General features: G+C 40.8%; 1 protein-coding gene across 1 annotated transcript; it reads right to left on the reverse strand.

The window, feature by feature from the left end:
- Positions 1-225: 225 nt before the first annotated feature.
- On the reverse strand, positions 226-22,247 carry LOC120041677 (zinc finger protein 135-like; the record flags this gene model as incomplete). Its single annotated transcript, XM_038986539.1, has 2 exons — positions 226-1,035; positions 21,914-22,247. Coding segments are annotated over 2 exons (1,137 nt in total), but the record flags the coding sequence as incomplete, so codon positions are not given.
- Positions 22,248-22,755: the final 508 nt, after the last annotated feature.

The following is a 22,755-nucleotide window of genomic DNA, read 5'->3' on the forward strand; positions in this document are numbered from 1 at the left end:
GCATCACATCCAAATATCACTTTATATCTGTAGTGCTGGAGGAAAGACACCCAGATAAACACAAACACAGAGTTTAAAAAAGGACCATTTAAACACATGGAATCTGACCTACTCTATATTCAAACTGACATACTCCATATTCAATTCATGTTTTCTAATAAAAACATACAAATATATGTTTTAGTATACTTTGTACAATTCAAGTTCATATGGTAAAAACAGGTAATCATTATCAGTCAACAATATAAGACAGCAAGTCCCCTGTGTGTATTCTCTCATGCCGTTTCAGCTCCCCCGGATGGTTGAAACTCCTTCCACGTTGGGAGCAGTGGTAAGGCTTCTCCCCTGTGTGTATTCTCTCATGTTTGTTCAGGTGTCCTTTCTGGTTAAAATGCTTTCCACACTGGGAGCAGTGGTAAGGCTTCTCCCCTGTGTGTATTCTCTCATGCCGTTTCAGAACCCCCGGCCGGTTGAAACACTTTCCACATTGGGAGCAATGGTAAGGCTTCTCCCCTGTGTGTATTCTCTCATGCCATTTCAGCTCCCCCGGCTGGTTGAAACACTTTCCACACTGGGGGCAGTGGTAAGGCTTCTCCCCTGTGTGCATTCGCTCATGTTTTTTCAGGTTCCCTAAATCGTTACAACTCTTTCCGCACTGGGAGCAGTGGTAAGGCTTCTCCCCTGTGTGTATTCTCTCATGTCTTTTCAGGCTCCCTAAATCGCTAAAACTCTTCCCAAACTGGGAGCAGTGGTAAGGCTTCTCCCCTGTGTGTATTCTCTCATGCTGTTTCAGAACCCCCGGCCGGTTGAAACACTTTCCACATTGGGAGCAATGGTAAGGCTTCTCCCCTGTGTGTATTCTCTCATGCCATTTCAGCTCCCCCGGCTGGTTGAAACTCATTCCACATTGGGAGCAATGGTAAGGCTTCTCCCCGGTGTGTATTCTCTCATGTTGTTTCAGGTTCCCTAACTTGTTAAAACTCTTTCCACACTGCGAGCAGTGGTAAGGCTTCTCACCTGTGTGTATTCTCTCGTGTTGTTTCAGGTCCCTTAACTGGTTAAAACACTTTCCACAGTGGGAACACTGGTGTCTTCTTGTTGGTTTGGACGTCCCTGGCTCTGGTTCCTCTGAGTCTGGTCTTTCTCCTGCCAAAGACAGTGTGTTTTTAAAAAAAGAGACCTGAATGAAATCTCCACATGATAAATAGGCCTTGCTACGAGGGTAAATCCTAATCAGATCGCTCAATAACCTAAGGCCAGTTTTAACAATCTTGGTGTGATTTTAAAACAAATGTTATAGAGTTTCCTGGTAATTACTGATAATGTTAACATTACTTTTTTATTCATTCTGCTTTACAAGTCAGAACACAAAAAACTAAACCGTTCTTGGACACTCAAGACACAGACGTCGCTTAACTTCTTATGGCTGCAGGGGGCGTATTGACTAACTTGGAAAAATGTGCCCATTTCAAACGGCCTCGTACTCAATTCTTGCTCGTACAATATGCATATTATTATTACTATTGGATAGAAAACACTCTCTAGTTTCTAAAACCGTTTGAATTATTTCTCTGAGTGAAACAGAACTCCTTCTGCAGCCCACTTCCTGACAGGAAGTGAGTTTCTGAAATCGGAGGTCTCTGTTCAAGAGCTTGCCTATAAATGGGCATGACACGTATTGATATACATACACGTCATACACCTTCCCCTAGATGTCAAGCGGAAGTGAGAGAAGAAATGAGTGGATTATCTTGCTCTGAAGTGGAATAAATCCTCTTGGAATGACTGGTCCGCCGTTTCCTGTATTTTCGAAAGCGCGAAGTTGAACCTGGAATCGCCTTCTGGAAAACCGTCGTTATAGGCGAATACTATCTCCGGCTTTGATTTTATTTGATACATGTCACAATATCATCGTAAAGTATGTTTTTTCAATATAGGTTTATTAGATTATTGAAATTTATTCAGGACGTTAGGCGTGTTGCGTTGTTTGACTTTGTTCACGAAGGAGAGCTTAGCACCACTTGGCCAGTGCGCTTGCTAATTCAAGAGGGAAAGAAGTCGTTCTTATTCCAAACAACGACGGTTCTGGACAAAGGACTCCTTGTACAACATTCTGATGGAAGACCACCAAAAGTAGGACCCATTTTGGGATGCTATTTCATATATCTGTCGAACTGTGCTATCGGTACCGTTTGCCTTGAAGCAATGCTGTTGTGTGTTAGCTATTGTAGTAAGCTAATATAACGCTATATTGTGTTTTCGCTGTAAAACACTTCAGAAAAAACGGAAATATTGGCTGGATTCACAAGATGTTTATCTTTCATTTGATGTACACCATGTATTTTTCATAAATGTTTTATGATGAGTATTTATGTATTTCACGTTGCTCTCTGTAATTATTCTGGCTGCTTTGCTGCTATTTTTGATGGTGGCTGCAATGTAAAACTATGATTTATACCTCAAATATGCACATTTTCGAACAAAACATAAATGTATTGTATAACATGTTATAAGACTGTCATCTGATGAAGTTGTTCAAGGTTAGTGATTCATTTTATCTCTATTTTGTCGGTTTTGTGAAAGCTACCTATGCGGTGGAAACATGGTGAAAATATGCGGTTGTGTGTTTGGCTATTGTGGTTAGCTAATAGAAATACATAGTGTTTTCGCTGTAAAACATTTTAAAAATCGGAAATGATGGCTGGATTCACAAGATGTTTATCTTTCATTTGCTGTATTGGACTTGTGATTTCATGAAAATTATCTTATATGATATCCCTGTCCCGTTAGGCTAGGCTAGTCAGCTTTTTTGATGAGGAGGATCCCGGATCCGGGAGGGTGATGAAGTAGAGGTTTTAAGGTTACAGTTATGAAAACGTAGGACTCTAAAGAGGCCTTTCTACTGACTCTGAAAAACACCAAAAGAAAGATGCCCAGGGTCCCTGCTCATCTGCGTGAACGTGCCTTAGGCATGCTGCAAGGAGGCATGAGGACTGCAGATGTGGCCAGGGCAATAAATTGCCATGTCCGTACTGTGAGACGCCTAAGACAGCGCTACAGGGAGACAGGACGGACAGCGTATCGTCCTCGCAGTGGCAGACCACGTGTAACAACACCCGCACAGGACCGGTACATCCGAACATCACACCTACAGGTACAGGATGGCAACAACAACTGCCCAAGTTACACCAGGAACGCACAATCCCTACATTGGTGCTCAGACTAGAGGTCGACCGATTATGATTTTTCAACGCCGATACCGATTATTGGAGGACCAAAAAAAGCCGATACCGATTAATCGGCCGATTATTTTAATTTTATTTGTAATAATGAAAATTACAACAATACTGAATGAACACTTATTTTAACTTAATATAATACATCAATAAAATCTATAAATAATGAAACGTGTTCAATTTGGTTTAAATTATGCAAAAACAAAGTGTTGGAGAAGAAAGTAAATGTGCAATATGTGCTATGTAAGAAAGCTAACGTTTCAGTTCCTTGCTCAGAACATGAGAACATATGAAAGATATTTCCCTCTATACCATTTGTATTTCATTAACCTTTGACTATTGGATGTTCTTATAGGCACTTTAGTATTGCAAGTGTAACAGTATAGCTTCCGTCCCTCTCCTCGCTCCTCCCTGGACTCGAACCAGCAACACAACGACAACAGCCACCATCGAAGCAGCGCTACCCATGCAGAGCAAGGGAACAACTACTAGAAGGCTCAGAGCGAGTGACGTTTAAAACGCTATTAGCGCGCGCTAACTAGCTAGCCATTTCTCTTCGGTTACACCAGCCTCATCTCGGGAGTTGATAGGCTTGAAGTCATAAACAGCGCAATGCTTGACGCACAACAAAGAGCAGCTGGCAAAACGCACAAAAGTGCTTTTTGAATGAATGTTTACGCGCCTGCTTCTGCCTACCACCGTTCAGTCAGAAACGTAGATACTTGTATGCTTGTATGCTCAGTCAGATTATATGCAACGCAGGACACGCTAGATAATACCTAGTAATATCATCAACCATGTGTAGTTAACTAGTGGTTATGATTGATTGTTTTTTATAAGATAAGTTTAATGCTAGCTAGCAACTTACCTTGGCTTACTGCATTTGCGTAACAGGCAGTCTCCTTGTGGAGTGGAACGAGATAGAGGCAGGTCGTTATTGCGTTGGACTAGTTAACTGTAATGTTGCAAGATTGGAAACCCCGGGCTGACAAGGTGAAAATCTGTCGTTCTGCCCCTGAACAAGGCAGTTAACTCACCGTTCCTAGGCCGTCATTGAAAATAAGAATGTGTTCTTAACTGACTTGCCTAGTTAATTAAAGGTAGCAAAAAAAAAAAAAAGGCAAATCGGCGCCCAAAAATACCGATTTACGATTATGAAAACTTGAAATCGGCCCTAATTAATTGACCGTTCCGATTAATCGGTCGACCTCTAGCTCAGACTGTCCGCAATTGAATGAGAGAGGCTGGACTAAGGGCTTGTAGGCCTGTTGAAAGGCAGGTCCTCACCAGACATCACCGGCAACAACGTCGCCTCTGGGCACAAACCCACCGTCATTGGACCAGACAGGACTGGCAAAAAGTTATTTTCACTAACAAGTCGCGGTTCTGTCTCTAGGGGTGATGGTCGGATTCACGTTTATCGTCGGATTTGCGTTTATCGTTGAAGGAATGAGCGTTACACCGAGGCCTGCACTTTGGAGCGGGATCGATTTGTAGGTGGAGGGGCCGTCATGGTCTGGGGCGGTGTGTCACAGCATCAACAGACTGAGCTTGTTGTCATTGCAGTCAATCTCAACGGTTTGCGTTACAGAGAAGACATCCTCCTCCCTCATGTGGTACCCTTCCTGCAGGCTCATCCTGACATGACCCTCCAGCATGACAATGCCACCAGCCATACTGCTCCTTCTGTGCATGATTTCCTGCAAGACAGGAATGTTAGTGTTCTGCCATGGCCAGCGAAGAGCCCGGATCTCAATCCCATTGCGCACGTCTGGGACCTGTTGGATCAGAGGGTGAGAGCTAGGGCCATTCCCCCCAGAAATGTCCGGGAACTTGCAGGTGCCTTAGTGGAAGAGTGGGGTAACATCTCACAGCAAGTACTGTCAAATCTGGTGCAGTCCATGAGGAGGAGATGCACTGCAGTACTTAACCTGTTTGGGATAAGGGGGGAGCATTTTCACGTTCGGATGAAAAGCGTGCCCAGAGCAAACTTTCTGCTACTCAGGCCCAGAAGCTAATATATGCATATTATTAGTAATATTGGATAGAAAACACTCTGAAGTTTCTAAAACTGTTTGAATTATGTCTGTGAGTATAACAGAACTCAAATGGCAGGCAAAAACCTGAGAAAAATCCAACCAGGAAGTGGGAAATCTGAGGTTTGTAGTTTTCAACTCATTGCCTATCGAATGTACAGTGTCTATGGGGTCATATTGCACTTCCTAAGGCTTCCACTAGATGTCAACAGTCTTAGAACATTGTTTGATGCTTCTACTGTGAAGGAGGGGGGAATGAGAGCTGTTTCAACCAGAGATCTGCCAGAGTGGCATGAGCTGATCACGCGCCTACAAGTGAGAGCGACCAGCATTCCATTGCATTTCTAAAGACAAAGGAATTCTCTGGTTGGAACATTATTGAAGATTTATGTTAAAAACATCCTAAAGATTGATTCTATACATCGTTTGACATTTTTCTACGAACTTTAATATACATTTTTGAAACGCGCTAACAAAAGGAGGTATTTGGACATAAATGATGGACTTTATCGAACAAAACAAACATTTATTGTTGAACTAGGATTCCTGGGAGTGCATTCTGATGAAGATCATCAAAGTGAATATTTAAAACGCTATTTCTGACTCAACAACATGGCGGGTATCTGCATGGCTTGTGTCTGAGCGCCGTACTCGGATTATTGCATGGTTTGCTTTTTCCGTAAAGCTTTTTTGAAATCTGACACAGCGGTTGCATTAAGGAGAAGTATCTCTATAATTCTGTGCATAATACTTGTATCAACTTTTATAAGTTTATTATGAGTATTTCTGTAAATTGATGTGCCTCTGAAAATTTGCAGGATGTTTTCGATGCACAACATTACTGACCATAATTCGCCAATGTAAACTGAGATTTTTGGAAATAAATATGCACTTTATCAAACAAAACATACATGTATTGTGTAACATGAAGTCCTATAAGTGCCATCTGATGAAGATCATCAAAGGTTCGTGATAAATTTAATTGAATCTATATTTCTGCTTTTTGTGACTCCTCTCTTTGGCTGGAAAATGGCTGTGTGTGTTTTTGTGACTAGGCTCTGACCTAACATAATTATATGGTGTGCTTTCGCTGTAAAGCTTTTTTGAAATCGGACACGATGGGTAGATTAACAAGAAGTTAAGCTTTAATTTGGTGTATTGCACTTGTGAATGCATCAAAGTTACATATTTCTAAAAAATATTTGTGAATTTAGCGCTCTGCCTTTTCAGCGGAATGTTGTCGAAGGGTTCCACTAGCCATAAGAAGTTTTAAGACTGCATAATGTTTCATCATTAGATGCTACAGTCCTCCTTTAAGACTCCATAATGTTTCATCATTAGATGCTACAGTCCTCCTTTAACTTCTTATGGCTGAAGGGGCAGTATTGAGTAGCTTGGATGAAAGGTGCCCATATCAAACGGCCTGCTCCTCAGTCATAGTTGCGAATATTTGCATATTATTATTAGTATTGGATAGAAAACACTCTAAAGTTTCTAAAACTGTTTGAATTATGTCTGTGAGATTAACAGAACTCATATTGGCAGGCAAAATCCTGAGTTGAAATCAAAACAGGAAGTCAGAAATCTGAGCTTGTATGTATTCACCAAAGTCCCTAAAGAAATTCCCTTGAGATATGAGTTTGCACTGCCTATGGGTTCCACTAGATGTCAACCATCAATATAAATTATAATGAGACTTCTATGATGTTATGGGAGAGAATGAGAGCAGAATCAGTCAGGTGTCCATCAAGCAGCCATTTTCTGATCATGCTTTTTCCTCATGGGAGTCACTTGCGTTCCATTTATCACGAAGACAAGAAAGAATACTCCGGTTGGAACTTTATTGAAGCTATATGTTAAAAACATCCTAATGATTGATTGTGTACTTAGTTTGAAATGTTTCTTCGACCAGTAATATCACTTTTTGTCCGATATAACGCTGACCAGAATTAGTGCTTGGATATGTAAACCAGACGCGCTAACAAAAGAAGGTATTTAGACATAAATAACAGATTTTTTTCGAACAAAACAAACATTTATTGTGGACCTGGGATTCCTGGTGTGCTTTCTGATGTAGATCATCAAAGGTAAGGGAATATTTATCATATATTTTCTTGTTTATGTTGACGCCATCTTTGCGGCTCTGGTGTTTTACTTTTGAGCGCCGTCTCAGATTATAGCGTGGGTTTCTTTTTCCGTAAAGTTTTTTAAAAATCTGACACAGCGGTTGCATTTACATTTACATTACATTTAAGTCATTTAGCAGACGCTCTTATCCAGAGCGACTTACAAATTGGTGCATTCACCTTATGATATCCAGTGGAACAACCACTTTACAATAGTGCATCTAACTCTTTTAAGGGGGGGGGGGGGGGGGGGGGGTTAGAAGGATTACTTTATCCTATCCTAGGTATTCCTTAAAGAGGTGGGGTTTCAGGTGTCTCCGGAAGGTGGTGATTGACTCCGCTGACCTGGCGTCGTGAGGGAGTTTGTTCCACCATTGGGGTGCCAGAGCAGCGAACAGTTTTGACTGGGCTGAGCGGGAACTGTACTGCATTAAGGAGAGGTATATCTATAATTCCATGTGTAAAACTTGTATTATCATCTATTTATGATGAGTATTTCTGTTGAAACGATGTGGCTATGCAAAGTCACTTGATGTTTTTGCAACTAGTGAATCTAGTCGCCTCAATGTAAACTCTGATTTTTTTATATAAATATGAATTTAATCAAACAAAACATGCATGTATTGTGTAACATGAAGTCCTATGAGTGTCATCTGATGAAAATAATCGAAGGTTAGTGATTCATTTTATCCTTATTCAGGATTTTGTGAAGCTATCTTTAGCTGGAAAAAATGGCTGTGATTATTGTGGTTTTGTGGTGACCTAACATAATCATTTGTAGTGCTTTCGCTGAAAAGCCTATTTGAAATCGGACACTTTGGTGGGATTAACAACAAGATTACCTTTAAAATGATATAAGACACATGAATGTCTGAGGAATTTTAATTATGAGATTTCTGTTTTTTTAATTTGGCGCCCTGCACTTTCACTGGCTGTTGTCATATCATCCCGTTACCGGGATTGCAGCCATAAGAAGTTTTAAGACTCCATCATGTTTCATCATTAGATGCTAAAATCCTCCTTTAAGACCCTATCATGTTTAGAATGTGTCTGGAAGCGCTACTCTATCTATCCTACTCTCATCCATTCGGTTTGAATAATATTTAATAAGAATAATAATGTTATAATACGTAATAACTAACTTTAATAACTAGGGTTAATACCTGCCTGGCTCCCCAACAAAATCTGTATCTTTACCCCCCTCTAACAATACCGCTACAGAATTAGCATAGTAGGCCATGTAATTTAAGGTAATCTGAAATATTTAGGACTAACTAACTATTCCTTGCCACCCATTCTGAAACTCACTGCAGCTCTTTGTTAAGTGTTGTTGTCATTTCAGTCGCTGTAGTAGCTGACGTGTACAGTGTTGAGTCATCCTCATACATAGACACACTGGCTTTACTCAAATGTCGTTGGCATGTCGTTGGTAAAGATTGAAACAAGCAGGTGCCAAACAGCTGCCCTGTGGAATTCCTGATTCTACCTTGATTTTGTTGTACAGGCTTCCATTAAAGAACACTCTCTGTGTTCTGTTAGACAGGTAGCTCTGGGGCGGCAGGTAGCCTAGTGGTTAGAGCGTTAGGCCAGTAACCAAAAGGTTGCTGGATCGAATCCCCGAGCTGACAAGGTAAAACTCCGTCGTTCTGTCCCTGAACAAGACAGTTAACCCACTGTTCCTAGGCCGTCATTGAAAATAAGAATTTGTTCTTAACCAACTTGCCTAGTTAAATAAAGGTTACATTTTTTTTTTAAAGCTCTTTATCCACAATATAGCAGGGGGTGTAAAGCCATATGTTTTTTTTCAGCAGCAGACTATGATCGATACTGTCAAAAGTCGCAATGAAGTCTAACAAAACAGCCCCAACAATATTTCTATCGTCATCAACTTCTCTCAGCCAATCAGTCATTTGTAAGTGCTATGCTTATTGAATGTCCTTCCCTATAAGCTGAAAGTCTCAATTTGTTTACTGTAAAATAGCATTGTATCTGGCCAAACTATTTTTTCCAAAAAATGTAAGGGTTGGTAATACGCTGATTGGTCGGCTATTTAAGCCAGTAAAGGGAGCTTTACTATTCTTGGTTAGTGGAATGACTTTAGCTTCCCTCCAGGCCTGAGGGCACACACTTTCTAGTAGGCTTACATTAAAGACAAGGCAAATAGGAGTGGCAATATCGGCCGCTATTATCCTCAATTTTCCATCCACGTTGTCAGACGCCGGTGACATGTCATTGTTGATTTTTTTGCCCAAAATTTAATTGAAGATGCTCCATTTTTTTTACTACCATTCTTCATGTCATTTATCTGTTTCATAGTGTAGTTTCTTCTTATTTTTATTTAGTCACATGATTTCTCAATTTGCAATACGTTTGCCAATCAGTTATACAGCCAGACCTATTTGCCATCTCTTTAGCCTCTTCATCATACCATTTTTTAATTCCTCATCAATCCACGTGGATTTAACAGTGATTACAGTAATATTCTTAATGGGTACATGCTTATTAGTAACTGGGATAAGCAATTTCAAATGTGTCAAGGGCAGCGTCTGGTTGCTCATCATTACACACCACGGACCAAAAAATATTATTTACATCAACAACATAGGAATCACTACAAAACTTATTGTATGAACTCTTTTACACAATATTAGGCCCAGCCTTTGGAACTGTGGTTTTCCTAGACATGGCTACTATATTGTGATCACTACATCTGATGGATCTGGAAACTGCTTTCAAACACATTTCTGCAGCATTAGTAAATATATGATCAAAACATGTTGATGATTAAATTTCTGTACTGTTTGTAACTACCCTGGTAGGTTGACTGATAACCCGAACAAGGTTGACGGCACTGGTTACAGTTTGAAGCTTTCTCTTGAGTGGGCAGCCTGATCACAGCTTTCCTCCAGTATTAGTTAATTAATTAACAGTGTCTGGAGTTTAGTTTGCATGTTCAAAAGTCTTGTAAAGATAGGTGGGTTGACTGGGACAGGCAATGTAACATCCATGTTTTAAGGAAAAGTTTTTGTAAAACAAGCATCTTACATTGGATCATCTTTTAACTTTCTCTCTAAAGCTAACTTTCATCAAGGTATTATATGGTCTATTGGTTTCTCTCTTTTCATTGGCAGAATCCTTTTTCAGTGTTACGATATTCATAACATCCATATCCACCAGTCTATCTTCCTGTCAACAAACAGAACTCTGCTGGTTGTCCTGGTAACAGATACCAGTGGGCAGATCTATTGTATTTGTTCAAACTAAACTACAGCACTTACTTTGATGTGTCAAATCTGATCCTTTCTTCTCTTCTCCTCCTCTCACAGTTCCACTCAGCCCCGTTGTTTTCCTGCAGTCCACCAGCAGCACAGACAACCTCTTCATACCCAGCAGTACTGCGCTACCGGGAGAGGCATGACACGGGGACTCCGGGAGGGAGGAAGGGCTAGCGTTGTCCTGGTAACCATAAAGAGGGGACACAGACACATATCATTATGGATGCTGATGTCATTGTTGTCATGAAGTGCTTTACAGAAACCCAGCCCAGACCCTGATAGAGCAAACTGTATGCTAGACCAGACCAAGCTGTACCATCTGGTGTTCTGATCTGGAGAGATTCTTCTCTGACTCGTCAGCATCAGGATGTTGTTGAGGCTCCCCAAAGGATCCACGATAGTCACGTCTCTCTCCTGTGTGAACGAGAACAGCAAACAGACATAAACTTATGACCATCTATTACAATCAAGAGGCATGAATATGTCTAAAATGGCCTTTTTCATCATGATTTTGTCAAATATTGTTTGTGTTGCAAATGTATAGGGTCAACTCCAATTCTCTCCACTGGGATTCTCTGCCTCTAATACAGGGGCTAAGTCACTGGCTTACTGGTGCTCTTTCATGCCGTCCCTAGGAGGGGTGCGTCACTTGAGTGGGTTGAGTCACTGACGTGATCTTCCTGTCTGGGTTGGCGGCCCGGCCCCCCTTGGGTTGTGCCGTGGCGGAAATCTTTGTAGGCTATACTCGGCCTTGTCTCAGGATGGTAAGTTGGTGGTTGAAGATATCCCTCTAGTGGTGTGGGGGCTGTGCCTTGGCAAAGTGGGTGGGGTTATATCCTTCCTGTTTGGCCCTGTCCGGGGCTATCATCGGATGGGGCCACAGTGTCTCCTAACCCCTCCGTTCTCAGCCTCCAGTATTTATGCTGCTCTCTAATTATCTCTTTCTTTCTCTCTCTCGGAGGACCTGAGCCCTAGGACCATGCCTCAGGACGACCTGACATGATGACTCCTTGCTGTCCCCAGTCCACCTGGCCGTGCTGCTGCTCCAGTTTCAACTGTTCTGCCTGCGGCTATGGAACCCTGACCTGTTCACCGGACGTGCTACCTGTCCCAGACCTGCTGTTTTCAACTCTCTAGAGACAGCAGGAGCGGTAGAGATACTCTTAATGATCGGCTATGAAAAGCCAACTGACATTTACTCCTGAGGTGCTGCACCCTCGACAACTACTGTTATTATTATTTGACCATGCTGGCCATTTATGAACATTTGAACATCTTGGCCATGTTCTGTTATAATCTCCACCCGGCACAGCCAGAAGAGGACTGGCCACCCCTCATAGCCTGGTTCCTCTCTAGGTTTCTTCCTAGGTTTTGGCCTTTCTAGGGAGTTTTTCCTAGCCACAGTGCTTCTACACCTGCATTGCTTGCTGTTTGGGGTTTTAGGCTGGGTTTCTGTACAGCACTTTGAGATATCAGCTGATGTACGAAGGGCTATATAAATACATTTGATTTGATTTAGAATGCCCCGTTAAAACAATACATTATTTCAAGAACTTCATAGTGCCCCTGTTTTTAAGACAGTACTCACTGTTTGTAATCCGATCTTCAGCCTCCTCCTTTTTCACTCCCAAAACGTCTTCCTCCTCTTTTATTGAGATAGCCTCCTCTTCCTCTTTTACTCTAAAAGGTTCTTCCTCTTCTTTCACTACATTCTCTTCTTTCAATGTTATGGCATCTTCCTCCTTTTTGATTCTGAAAGCTTCTACCTCCTCCTCTTCCACTTTGACAACCTCTTTCCCATCTTCCTCTTTCACTGTAATATCAGCCTCCTCTTCCTCCTTTTTCATCCTGAAAGCTTCTTCCTCTCCTTTCATCAGAGCTTCTTTCTCCGTCGAGCTTAGTGAACTCATGCTCCGGTCGATTAGCCTAGTGCATTATCAGTTTACCACATTTGCAAATTTAACAAGCAAATTACGTTTAAATGAACTAGTAGACAAGTAAACAGAATTATATTCAAAACACTAAGAGTAAAATACACAAGATTGGTCTAAAGCGCTTCAATGTTTCGGTTTTAGGTTCGCTAGCAAATCACCACGTTGGTTGAATCAGAAGCCTTTTGTCGCTGTTGAAGAAGCCTCCAGTTCCGTCCACTAGATTATACATCACGCAAGCAGCATCACCTGAAAGACTCAAATCGCCATCTGCTGACTGGAGTGGGTAACGCAGATTGGAAAAATATTAATTACAATGTTTATTCTTGCAAGCAATGTCATGAGAGGTAATAAGAAATAAAAAAAACAGATGTTATGTTTTCTCTTACTTCTTACAGCCAATACTTTACTCCAGGGCTGACCTGCCCATTAGGTAGGATTAGGTGACAGATTAAAGAGTTCTCATTTCTATGTCATAGTTATTCTGAACCCACTGCCTGCAAGTCGTCTAAATTAGCCAAAGTGATTTGTATTTTCCTTCAACTTTCTGAAGAGGAAACAGCCCTGAAATGCCCCTGTCTGAGTGCATTTGTCTACCACTATGTTTAGCTGTTGGGTGATGATGCTAATGACAACCATCTTCTGGTTGATGGAAAAGCTTTCCCAAAAACCTTGTCAATTAAATGTTCACTACAAAGTAGTCTATGCCTACCTGGCATAATGATATCATGATTATTTGCATCAATCCTGTTGTGATTTGTTCAGCAAACTCTGCAATCACATGTGTGCTACAGAGACACCACCAACCAAGCAAGGCTCTTGCTGGTGCCACTAACATTAAAGGGTATCTACACCCAAAAATGAAAATGTCTTAGATTTTTCTCAGACTTCAAAAGTGGTCTCCTGATGTGGTTTAAGTTTTGTTGTGGACTTAGAACATTCAATGTTGTTGTTTTTCTATTAACAGTGTGATTTAGAGAAAAAAACAGAAAAACATGGACAAATCAGAAACCTGGAAAAACGGAGAAAATGGAATTAGGTTAAAAAAAGAAAAGAAAACGGATTTGATACAGATGTTATATATAGATAGAGATGTTATAGGGCCCTAAATATTCTATTCAGTTTCTCTTCAATACTGGATTATCTAGGAATAGTGTAGAGTAACAGCTGTATCCTGAAGTGACCTTTAACCTCCCTGCACCTCAATACTTCTTCCACTGGATCAAAGCTTCAGCCAAGTAGGATACATGATAGTGGCAACACATGGAGTTGGGTTGGATATAGTAATGGTAGGATACATGATAGTGGCAATACATGGAGCTGGGTTGAATATAGTCATGGTAGGATACATTGAGCGGCAAGATGTTCTATACCATTCGGCCATCAGATTTGCCACCAATGCTCCTTATAGGACACCTCACTGCACTCTATACTCCTCTGTAAACTGGTTATCTCTGTATACCAGTCGCAAGACCCACTGGTTTAATGATTATTTATAAAACCCTCTTAGGCCTCACTCACCCTTAGCTAAGATATCTACTGCAGCCCTCATCCTCCACATACAACATCCATTCTGCCAGTCACATTCTGTTAAAGGTCCCCAAAGCACACACATCCCTGGGTCGCTCCTCTTTTCAGTTCACTGCAGCTAGCGATGGGAACAAGCTGCAAGAAACACTCAAACTGGACAGTTTTATCTCCATCTCTTCTTTCAAGGACTCAATCATGGACACTCTTACTAACAGTTGTGGCAGCTTCGTGTGATGTATTGCTGTCTCTACCTTCTTGCCTTTGTGCTCTTGTCTGTGCCAAATAATGTTTGTACCATGTTGTGCTGCTACCATGTTGTGTTGCTGCCATGTTGTGTTGCTACCATGTTGTTGTCATGTGATGTTGGTACCATGTTGTGTTGGTACCATGTTGTGTTGCTACCATGTTGTTGTCATGTGGTGTTGGTACCATGTTGGTGTTGCAACCATGTTGTGTTGCTACCATGTTGTTGTTATGTGGTGTTGGAACCATGTTTTTGTCATGTGGTGTTGGAACCATGTTTTTGTCATGTGGTGTTGCTACCATGTTGTTGTCATGTGGTGTTGCAACCACGTTGTTGTGATGTTGTGTTGTTACCATGTTGTTGTCATGTTGTGTTGCTACCATGTTGTGTCATGTTGTGTTGCTACCATGTTGTTGTCATGTTGTGTTGCTACCATGTTGTTGTCATGTTGTGTTGCTACCATGTTGTTGTTATGTGGTGTTGCTACCATGTTGTTGTTATGTTGTGTTGTTAACATGTTATTGTCATGTTGTGTTGCTACATGTAATAATAACATGTATGATTTATATAAAGTTCTTTAGTAATAAAACATTAGTGACATCATTTAGTATTTAATATGACATAACTTTAACAATTGTAATATGTATGTTTAAATGTCTGTACTAAAGGTTTTGAAAAAAACAAAAGGTTTGAAATAAAATGTCATTAACTTTCAATGAATTTAAATCTCTCTCCCTCTGTCTCTCCCCTTGGCTGGGAATGTTAAGGGTCAAGAAGTTGTGAATCTAGGGGTGCTCTTGCACACAGGGGAACTATATGTACACAAAATAACTAACAACCTGGACCCCCAGGTGGTTTCAAAACATATGTTTTACTAACGACCTAAACAGATAATTTTTACCCTTTTAAAAATAGTTATAGGGGAGATGTCCGGGGGATGTCTCAGTCTTTGAAAGGGTGATTGTAATATTAAGATGTCCCCTTTACTGATGACCTAAACAGATACATCTTACCCCCCATAAAAGAGTGTCTGAGGGATGTCTCAGTCAACCCCACCAAAAATGCCCCAGAGGCCTCACACCATCCTCTTTGAAAGGTTCATTGTACTCTTTAACTATGCTTCCTTTACTGATGACCTAAACAGATCACTTTTACCCTTTTTGTCAGCTATCCAGATTTAATGGTCAAGAGGTTGTGAACCTAGAGGGGCCCTTGCACACATGTTTTGTTTAGATACACATATGTTTTCTGTTTATGAAGGAATAAATTATTGACAGGATATAGACCACAAAACAACAAAAAAAGATAACTGTATTCTTAAAGATGTGCCCTTTACTAATGGCTTAAACAGAACATTTTACACCATCAATAACCTTTTACTGCAGGGGGCTAAATCAGGGGCCTTCAATGCTGCAGAAATGTTTTGGTACCCTTCCCCAGATCTGTGCCTCAACACAATCCTGTCTAGGAGCTCTACGGACAATTCCTTCAACCTCATGGCTTGGTTTTTGCTCTGATCTGCACTGTCAACTGTGGGACCTTATATAGACAGGTGTGTGCCTTTCCAAATCATGTCCAATCAATTGAATTTACCACAGGTGGACGCCAATCTAGTTGTAGAAACATCTCAAGGATGATCAATGGAAACAGGATGCACCTGAGCTCAATTTCGAGTCTCACATAGCAAAGGGTCTGAATAATTATGTAAATAATTTTTTGTGTGTTTAAAACATTTGCAAAAATGTATAAAAAGCCTGTTTCCGCTTTGTCATTATGGGGTATTATGTGTAGATTGCTGAGGAAATTATTTTATTTAATCCATTTTTGAATAAGGCTGTAACGTAACAAAACGTGAAAAAAGTCAAGGGGTCTGAATACTTTCCAAAGAAACTGGAAGTGATTGAGGAGAGAGCATCATTGCTATATTCTAATTAAAATCATTGACCCATAAGAGAACACATGACCAAAGCAATGCATGACCCATATAGAATTAAAACAACATTCATCTTAAAACCTCTTTGGGGTAGTTGGGGTAGTTGGGAAGCTAGCGTCCCATCTGGCCAACATCCGGTGAAATTGCAGAACGCGAAATTAAAAAATACCAAATTCAAATATTTAACATTCTTGAAAATATATGTTATACATCAAAATAAAGCTTAAATTCTTGTTAATCCAGCCAGGGTGTCAGATTTCAAAAAGTCTTTACGGCGAAAGCAAACCATGCGATTATCTGAGGACAGCGCCCCGCATACAAATAAATAACAAATCATTTTCAACCAGGGAGTTGCGACACGAAAGTCAGAAATAGCGATATAATATATGCCTTACCTTTGAAGATCTTCTTCTGTTGGCACTCGAAAAGGTCCCAGTTACGTTACAAATGGTCCTTTTGTTCGATAAAGTCCTTCTTTATATCCATAAAAACTCAGTTTCGCTGGCGCTCTTCAGTCAATAATCCACTCTGTTTTCCTCCTTCAAAATGCATACAAAATGAATCCCAAACGTTACCAATAAACTTATCCAAACAAGTCAATCAAAGTTTATAATCAAACGTTAGGTACCCTAATACGCAAATAAACAATAACATTTAAGACGGACAATTGTATGATAAATAACAAAGAACGCGCTTTCCTCCACGCGCATTGGAAACACTACAGCCAAAATGGGAGCCACTTAGAAAAACTACAACTTCTCCCTAATTTTCCAAAGAAACAGCCTGAAACTCTTTCTAAAGACTGTTGACATCTAGTGGAAGCCCTAGGAACTGCAATCCGGGAGGATTTCGCCTTATTATAATAGTGCACGCCATTGAAATCAGTGGTAGGATTTTTTTTGGGTGGGGGATGGTTTGTCCTCGGGGTTTCGCCTGCCATTTCAGTTCTGTTATACTCACAGACATTATTTTAACAGTTTTAGAAACTTTGGAGTGGTTTCTATCCAAATCTACTAATTATATGCATATGCATAGCTTCTGGGCCTGAGTAGCAGGCAGTTTACTTTGGGAACGCTTTCATCCGGACGTCAAAATACCGCCCCCTAGCCCAAAGAGGTTAAACCTGTTAGGGCTGCAAGCCCGACACCGGTACACTTATGACAACATCCAGCTCAAGTGCAGGGCGCGAAATTCAAAATCTATTTTTTTTTAAATATTTAACTTTCACACATTAACAAGTCCAATACAGCATTTGAAAGATAAACATCTTGTGAATCCAGCCAACATGTCCGATTTTTAAAATGTTTTACAGCGAAAACACCACGTATATTTATGTTAGTTCTCCACCAAATAAAAAAGAGGACAGACATTTTTCACAGCACATGTAGCATGCAGGTAGCATGCACAAAGCCAACCTAACTAACCTAGAACCAACCAAACGAACCTAGAAACAACTCTCTCAGATGACAGTCCTATAACATGTTACACAATAAATCTATGTTTTGTTCGAAAAATGTGCATATTTGAGCTATAAATCAGTTTTACATTGATGCTACCATCACAGCTACCGTCAGAAATAGCACCGAAGCAACCAGAGTAATTACAGACACCAACGTCAACTACCTAATTACTCATCATAAAACATTTCTGAAAAATATATGGTGTATAGCAAATGAAAGACTAAGATCTTGTGAATACAGCCAATATTTCCGATTTTTTAAGTGTTTTACAGCGAAAACACAATATATCGTTATATTAGCTTACTACAATAGCTAACACACAACAGCATTGATTCCATGTAATCGGTAGCGATAGCACAGTTCGACAGATATATGAAATAGCATCCCAAATTGGGTCCTACCTTTGTTGATCTTCCATCAGAATGTTGTACAAGGGGTCCTTTGTTCAGAACCGTCTTTGTTTGGATTCAGAACGAACTCTTTCCCTCTTGAATTAGCAAGCACACTGGCCATGCGACGCTAACCTCTCCTTCCTGAGCGAAGTCATACAACGCATCACGCTAAAACTCCCGAATAAATTTCAATAATATAATAAAACTATATTGAAAAAACATACTTTAGGATGATATTGTGACATGTATCAAAAAGAATCGAAGCCGGAGAGTGTATTCGGCCATAACGACGCGTTTCCAGAAGGTGATTCCAGGTCCTACTTCGCGCTCTCGAAAAAAAAATAATGGCGGACCTCTCATTCCAAGAGGGTGTATTCAATCTCTGAACAAGATAATCAACTCATTTCTGCTCTCACTTCCGCTTGACACCCAGGGGAAGGTGTATGACGTGTTTCTACAGTCCTAAGTGACATGCCCTTTTATAGACAAGCTCTTGAAGAGAGACCTCGCTTTTGGAAATCTCACTTCCGGATAGGAAATGGGCTGTAAAAAGAGTTCTGTTTCACTTAGAGAAATAATTCAAACGGTTTTAGAAACTAGAGAGTGTTTTCTATCCAATAGTAATAATAATATGCATATTGTACGAGCAAGAATTGAGTACGAGGCCGTTTGAAAATGGGCACCTCTTTCCAGTTACTCAATACGCCCCCTGCAGCCATAACAGGTTTTAACCAGTGGGAGGCTTGTAAATGCCCCCAGGAAAGTGGAATGAGGAAGTCTTCATTGAGACAATGATAAACAGCAATCTGTGGGTGAGTTGTGGTGGATATTATAATATAAGGAACTGCTGGAATCCAAGTCAAACCAAGATTCTTTATTACTGAGCTCACAGAGAATAACAGAGTTTAGTATTTTATCAGGATCCCCATTAGCTGTTGCAAAAGCAGCAGCTACTCTTCCTGGGGTCCACACAAAACATGACACAGAATACAGCACATCAATAGACAAGAACAGCTCAAGGACAGAACTACATACATTTTGTAAAAGGCACACGTAGCCTACATATCAATGCATACACACAAACTATCTAGGTCAAATAGGGGAGAGGGGTTGTGCCGCGAGGTGTTGCTTGGTCTGTTTTTTGAAACCAGGTTTGCTGTTTATTTGAGCAATATGAGATGGAAGGAAGTTCCATGCAATAAGGGCCCTATATAATACTGTACGCTTTCTTGAATTTGTTCTGGAAACTTGGGGACTGTGAAAAGACCCCCGGTGGCATGTCTGGTGGGATAAGTGTGTGTGTCAGAGCTGTGTGTAAGTTTACTTGTAAGAACTTTGATGATATCTGTACATTATAGGAACACCTGTGATGACAAAAGTACAATGATTCTTGTGTTGCTTTTGCTTGAGATTAAGAATCAGTGGTTGACACCTTGCAAGTGCATGAAAAGGTCAACTGTACAAAGTCAGATGTGTGTGTGTAGAAACTATATTTTAGGTAACAGATGGATAAAGGGAACTAAGAGTTCCTGTTGATACTATGTTCCAGTCTTACTTCCAGTCTGACATGATAGCAATAAGGGGAAGAGTGATTGGGAAACTAACTGCCAATAACGCAATAAGCTGAACTCTGCCTGGCAGAGACATCTTTGTATTAGCAACTATTAATTATGAGCTTATATGGTGTTAAAGTTAAGGGACATCACCCTGGGCGGGGTGATCCTCAGTAGGGGATAAAAAGGGAAAACACCATCTTTTGAACTGAGTGTTGCTTGCAAATTGCTGTAAGTGTAAACTCTGTGTTGCAATCCTTATTAAACAAACTAACCTCTGATCAAATAAGTTTTCCTGTGGTCTCTTGTGTGCACATAGGGCAGAATTCCCTTACGGACTACACAAACAATTTGGGATTTTCAACACATTCATGTTTCTTATAAAAAGAAGAAGTGATGCACTCAGTCTCTCCTCAACTCTTAGCCAAGAGAGACTGGCATGCATAGTATTTATATAAGCCCTCTGATTACAATTAAGAGCAAAACGTGCCGCTCTGTTCTGGGCCAGCTGCAGCTTTACTAGGTCTTTCCTTGCAGCACTGGACCACACGACTGGACAATAATCAAGATTAGACAAAACTAGAGCCTGCAGAACTTGCTTTTTGGAGTGTGATGTCAAAAAAGCAGAGCATCTCTTTATTGCGGCTAGACCTCTCCCCATCTTTACAACCATTGAATCTATATGTTTTGACCATGACAGTTTACAATCTAAGGTAATGCCAAGTAATTTAGTCTCCTCAACTTGTTCAACAGCAACACAATTCATTACCAGATTCAGCAGAGGTCTAGAACTTAAGGAATGATTTGTACCAAATACAATGCTCTTAGTTTTAGAGATGTTCAGGACCAGTTTATTACTGGCCACCCATTCCAAAACAGACTGCAACTCTTTGTTAAGTGTTTCAGTGACTTCATTAGCTGTGGTTGCTGATGCTTATATGGTTGAATCATCAGCATACATGGACACACATGCTTTGTTTAATGCCAGTGGCAGGTCATTGGTAAGAATAGAAAAGAGTAGAGGGCCTAGAGAGCTGCCCTGAGGTACATTACACTTTATATGTTTGACATGAGAGAAGCTTCCATTAAAAACCCTCTGAGTTCTAGTAGATAGATAGCTCTGAATCCACATTATGGCAGAGGTTGAAAAGCCATAGCACAGACATTCTTAAACAACAGGTTATGGTCAATAATATCAAAGGCTGCATTGAAATCTAACAATAGAGCTCCCACAATCTTCTTGTTATCAATTTCTCTCAACCAATCATCAGTCATTTGTGTCAGTGCAGCACATGTTGAGTGTCCTTCTCTATAAGCATGCTGAAAGTCTGTTTTTCATTTGTTTACAGAGAAATATCATTGTATTTGGTCAAACACAATTTTTCCCAACAGTTTGCTAAGAGCTGGCAGCAAGCTTATAGGTCTGCTGTTAGAACCAGTAAAGACCGTGTTTACCACTCTTGGGTAGTGGAATTACTTTGGCATTCCTCCAGGCCTGAGGACAAAGACTTTCCTCTAGGCCCAGATTAAAAATATGACAGATAGGAGTGGCTATAGAGTCAGCTACTGTCCTCAGTAGCTTCCCATCTAAGTTGTCAATGTCATTATTGATCGATAACAATTTTTCCACCTCTCCCACACCAACTTTACAAAATGTAATACTTGCAAGTTTTTTTTCCATCATTCTTTATATCATTGATCTTGGCTTCCTAATAAAATGTATTATTTTGTTGAGTTTGGTCACATCATTTCTCCATTTGCCAGCCAGATGTGCAGTCAGACTTATTAGCCACTCCTTTTGCCCAAACTCTTTCAAACATACAGTTTTTAAATTCCTCATCAATCCATGGAGCCTTAACAGTTCTAACAGTCAGTTTCTTAACAGGTACATGTTTATCAATAATTGGAAGAAGCAATTTCATATGGTTTTCCCACAGTCTGAGCTTTTGTAAGCCGTCTCCTCTATGTGCAGTCTCATGTGTTCTTTCAGGTTGTTTAATTGGTTAAAACTCTTTCCAGACTGGGAGCAGTGGTAAGGCTTCTCCCCTGTGTGTATTCGCTCGTGTTTTTTTGGGAGAGTGGTAAGGCTTCTCCCCTGTGTGTATTCTCTTGTGTTTTTTCAGGTTCCCTGACCGGTTAAAACACTTGCCACACTGGGAGCAGTGGTAAGGCTTCTCCCCTGCGTGTATTATCTCATGTTCTTTCAGATGTCCTGACCGGCTGAAACACTTCCCACACTGGGAGCAGTGGTAAGGCTTCTCCACTGTGTGTATTGTCTCGTGTTTTTCCAGATCCCCTGACTGGCTGAAAAACTTTCCACACTGGGAGCATTGGTAAGGCTTCTCCCCTGTGTGTATTCTCTTGTGTTGTTTCAGGTTCCATAACTGGTTAAAACACTTGCCACACTGGGAGCAGTGGTAAGGCTTCTCCCCTGTGTGTATTATCTCTTGAACTTTCAGGGTCCCTAAATGGTTAAAACTCTTTCCACACTGGGAGCAGTGGTAAGGCTTCTCCCCTGTGTGTATTATCTCATGAACTTTCAGGGTCCCTAAATGGTTAAAACTCTTTCCACACTGGGAGCAGTGGTAAGGCTTCTCCCCTGTGTGTATTCTCTCGTGATTTTTCAGGTTCCCTGACCGGTTAAAACACTTGCCACACTGGGAGCAGTGGTAAGGCTTCTCCCCTGTGTGTATTATCTCATGTTCTTTCAGATGCCCTGACTGGTTGAAACACTTTCCACACTGGGAGCATTGGTAAGGCTTCTCCCCTGTGTGTATTATCTCATGAACTTTCAGGATCCTTAAATGGTTAAAACTCTTTCCACACTGGGAGCAGTGGTAAGATTTCTCCCCTGTGTGTATTCTCTCATGTCGGTACAGGTCCCTTAACTGGTTAAAACACTTTCCACAGTGGGAACACTGGTGTCTTCTTGTTGGTTTGGACGTCCCTGGCTCTGGTTCCTCTGAGTCTGGTCTTTCTCCTGCCAAAGACAGTGTGTTTAAAAAAAAAAAGAGATCTGAATGAAACCTCCACATGATA

The sequence above is a fragment of the Salvelinus namaycush genome, unplaced genomic scaffold (genome assembly GCF_016432855.1).
Source record: "Salvelinus namaycush isolate Seneca unplaced genomic scaffold, SaNama_1.0 Scaffold502, whole genome shotgun sequence".
Taxonomy (NCBI): Eukaryota; Metazoa; Chordata; class Actinopteri; order Salmoniformes; family Salmonidae; genus Salvelinus; species Salvelinus namaycush.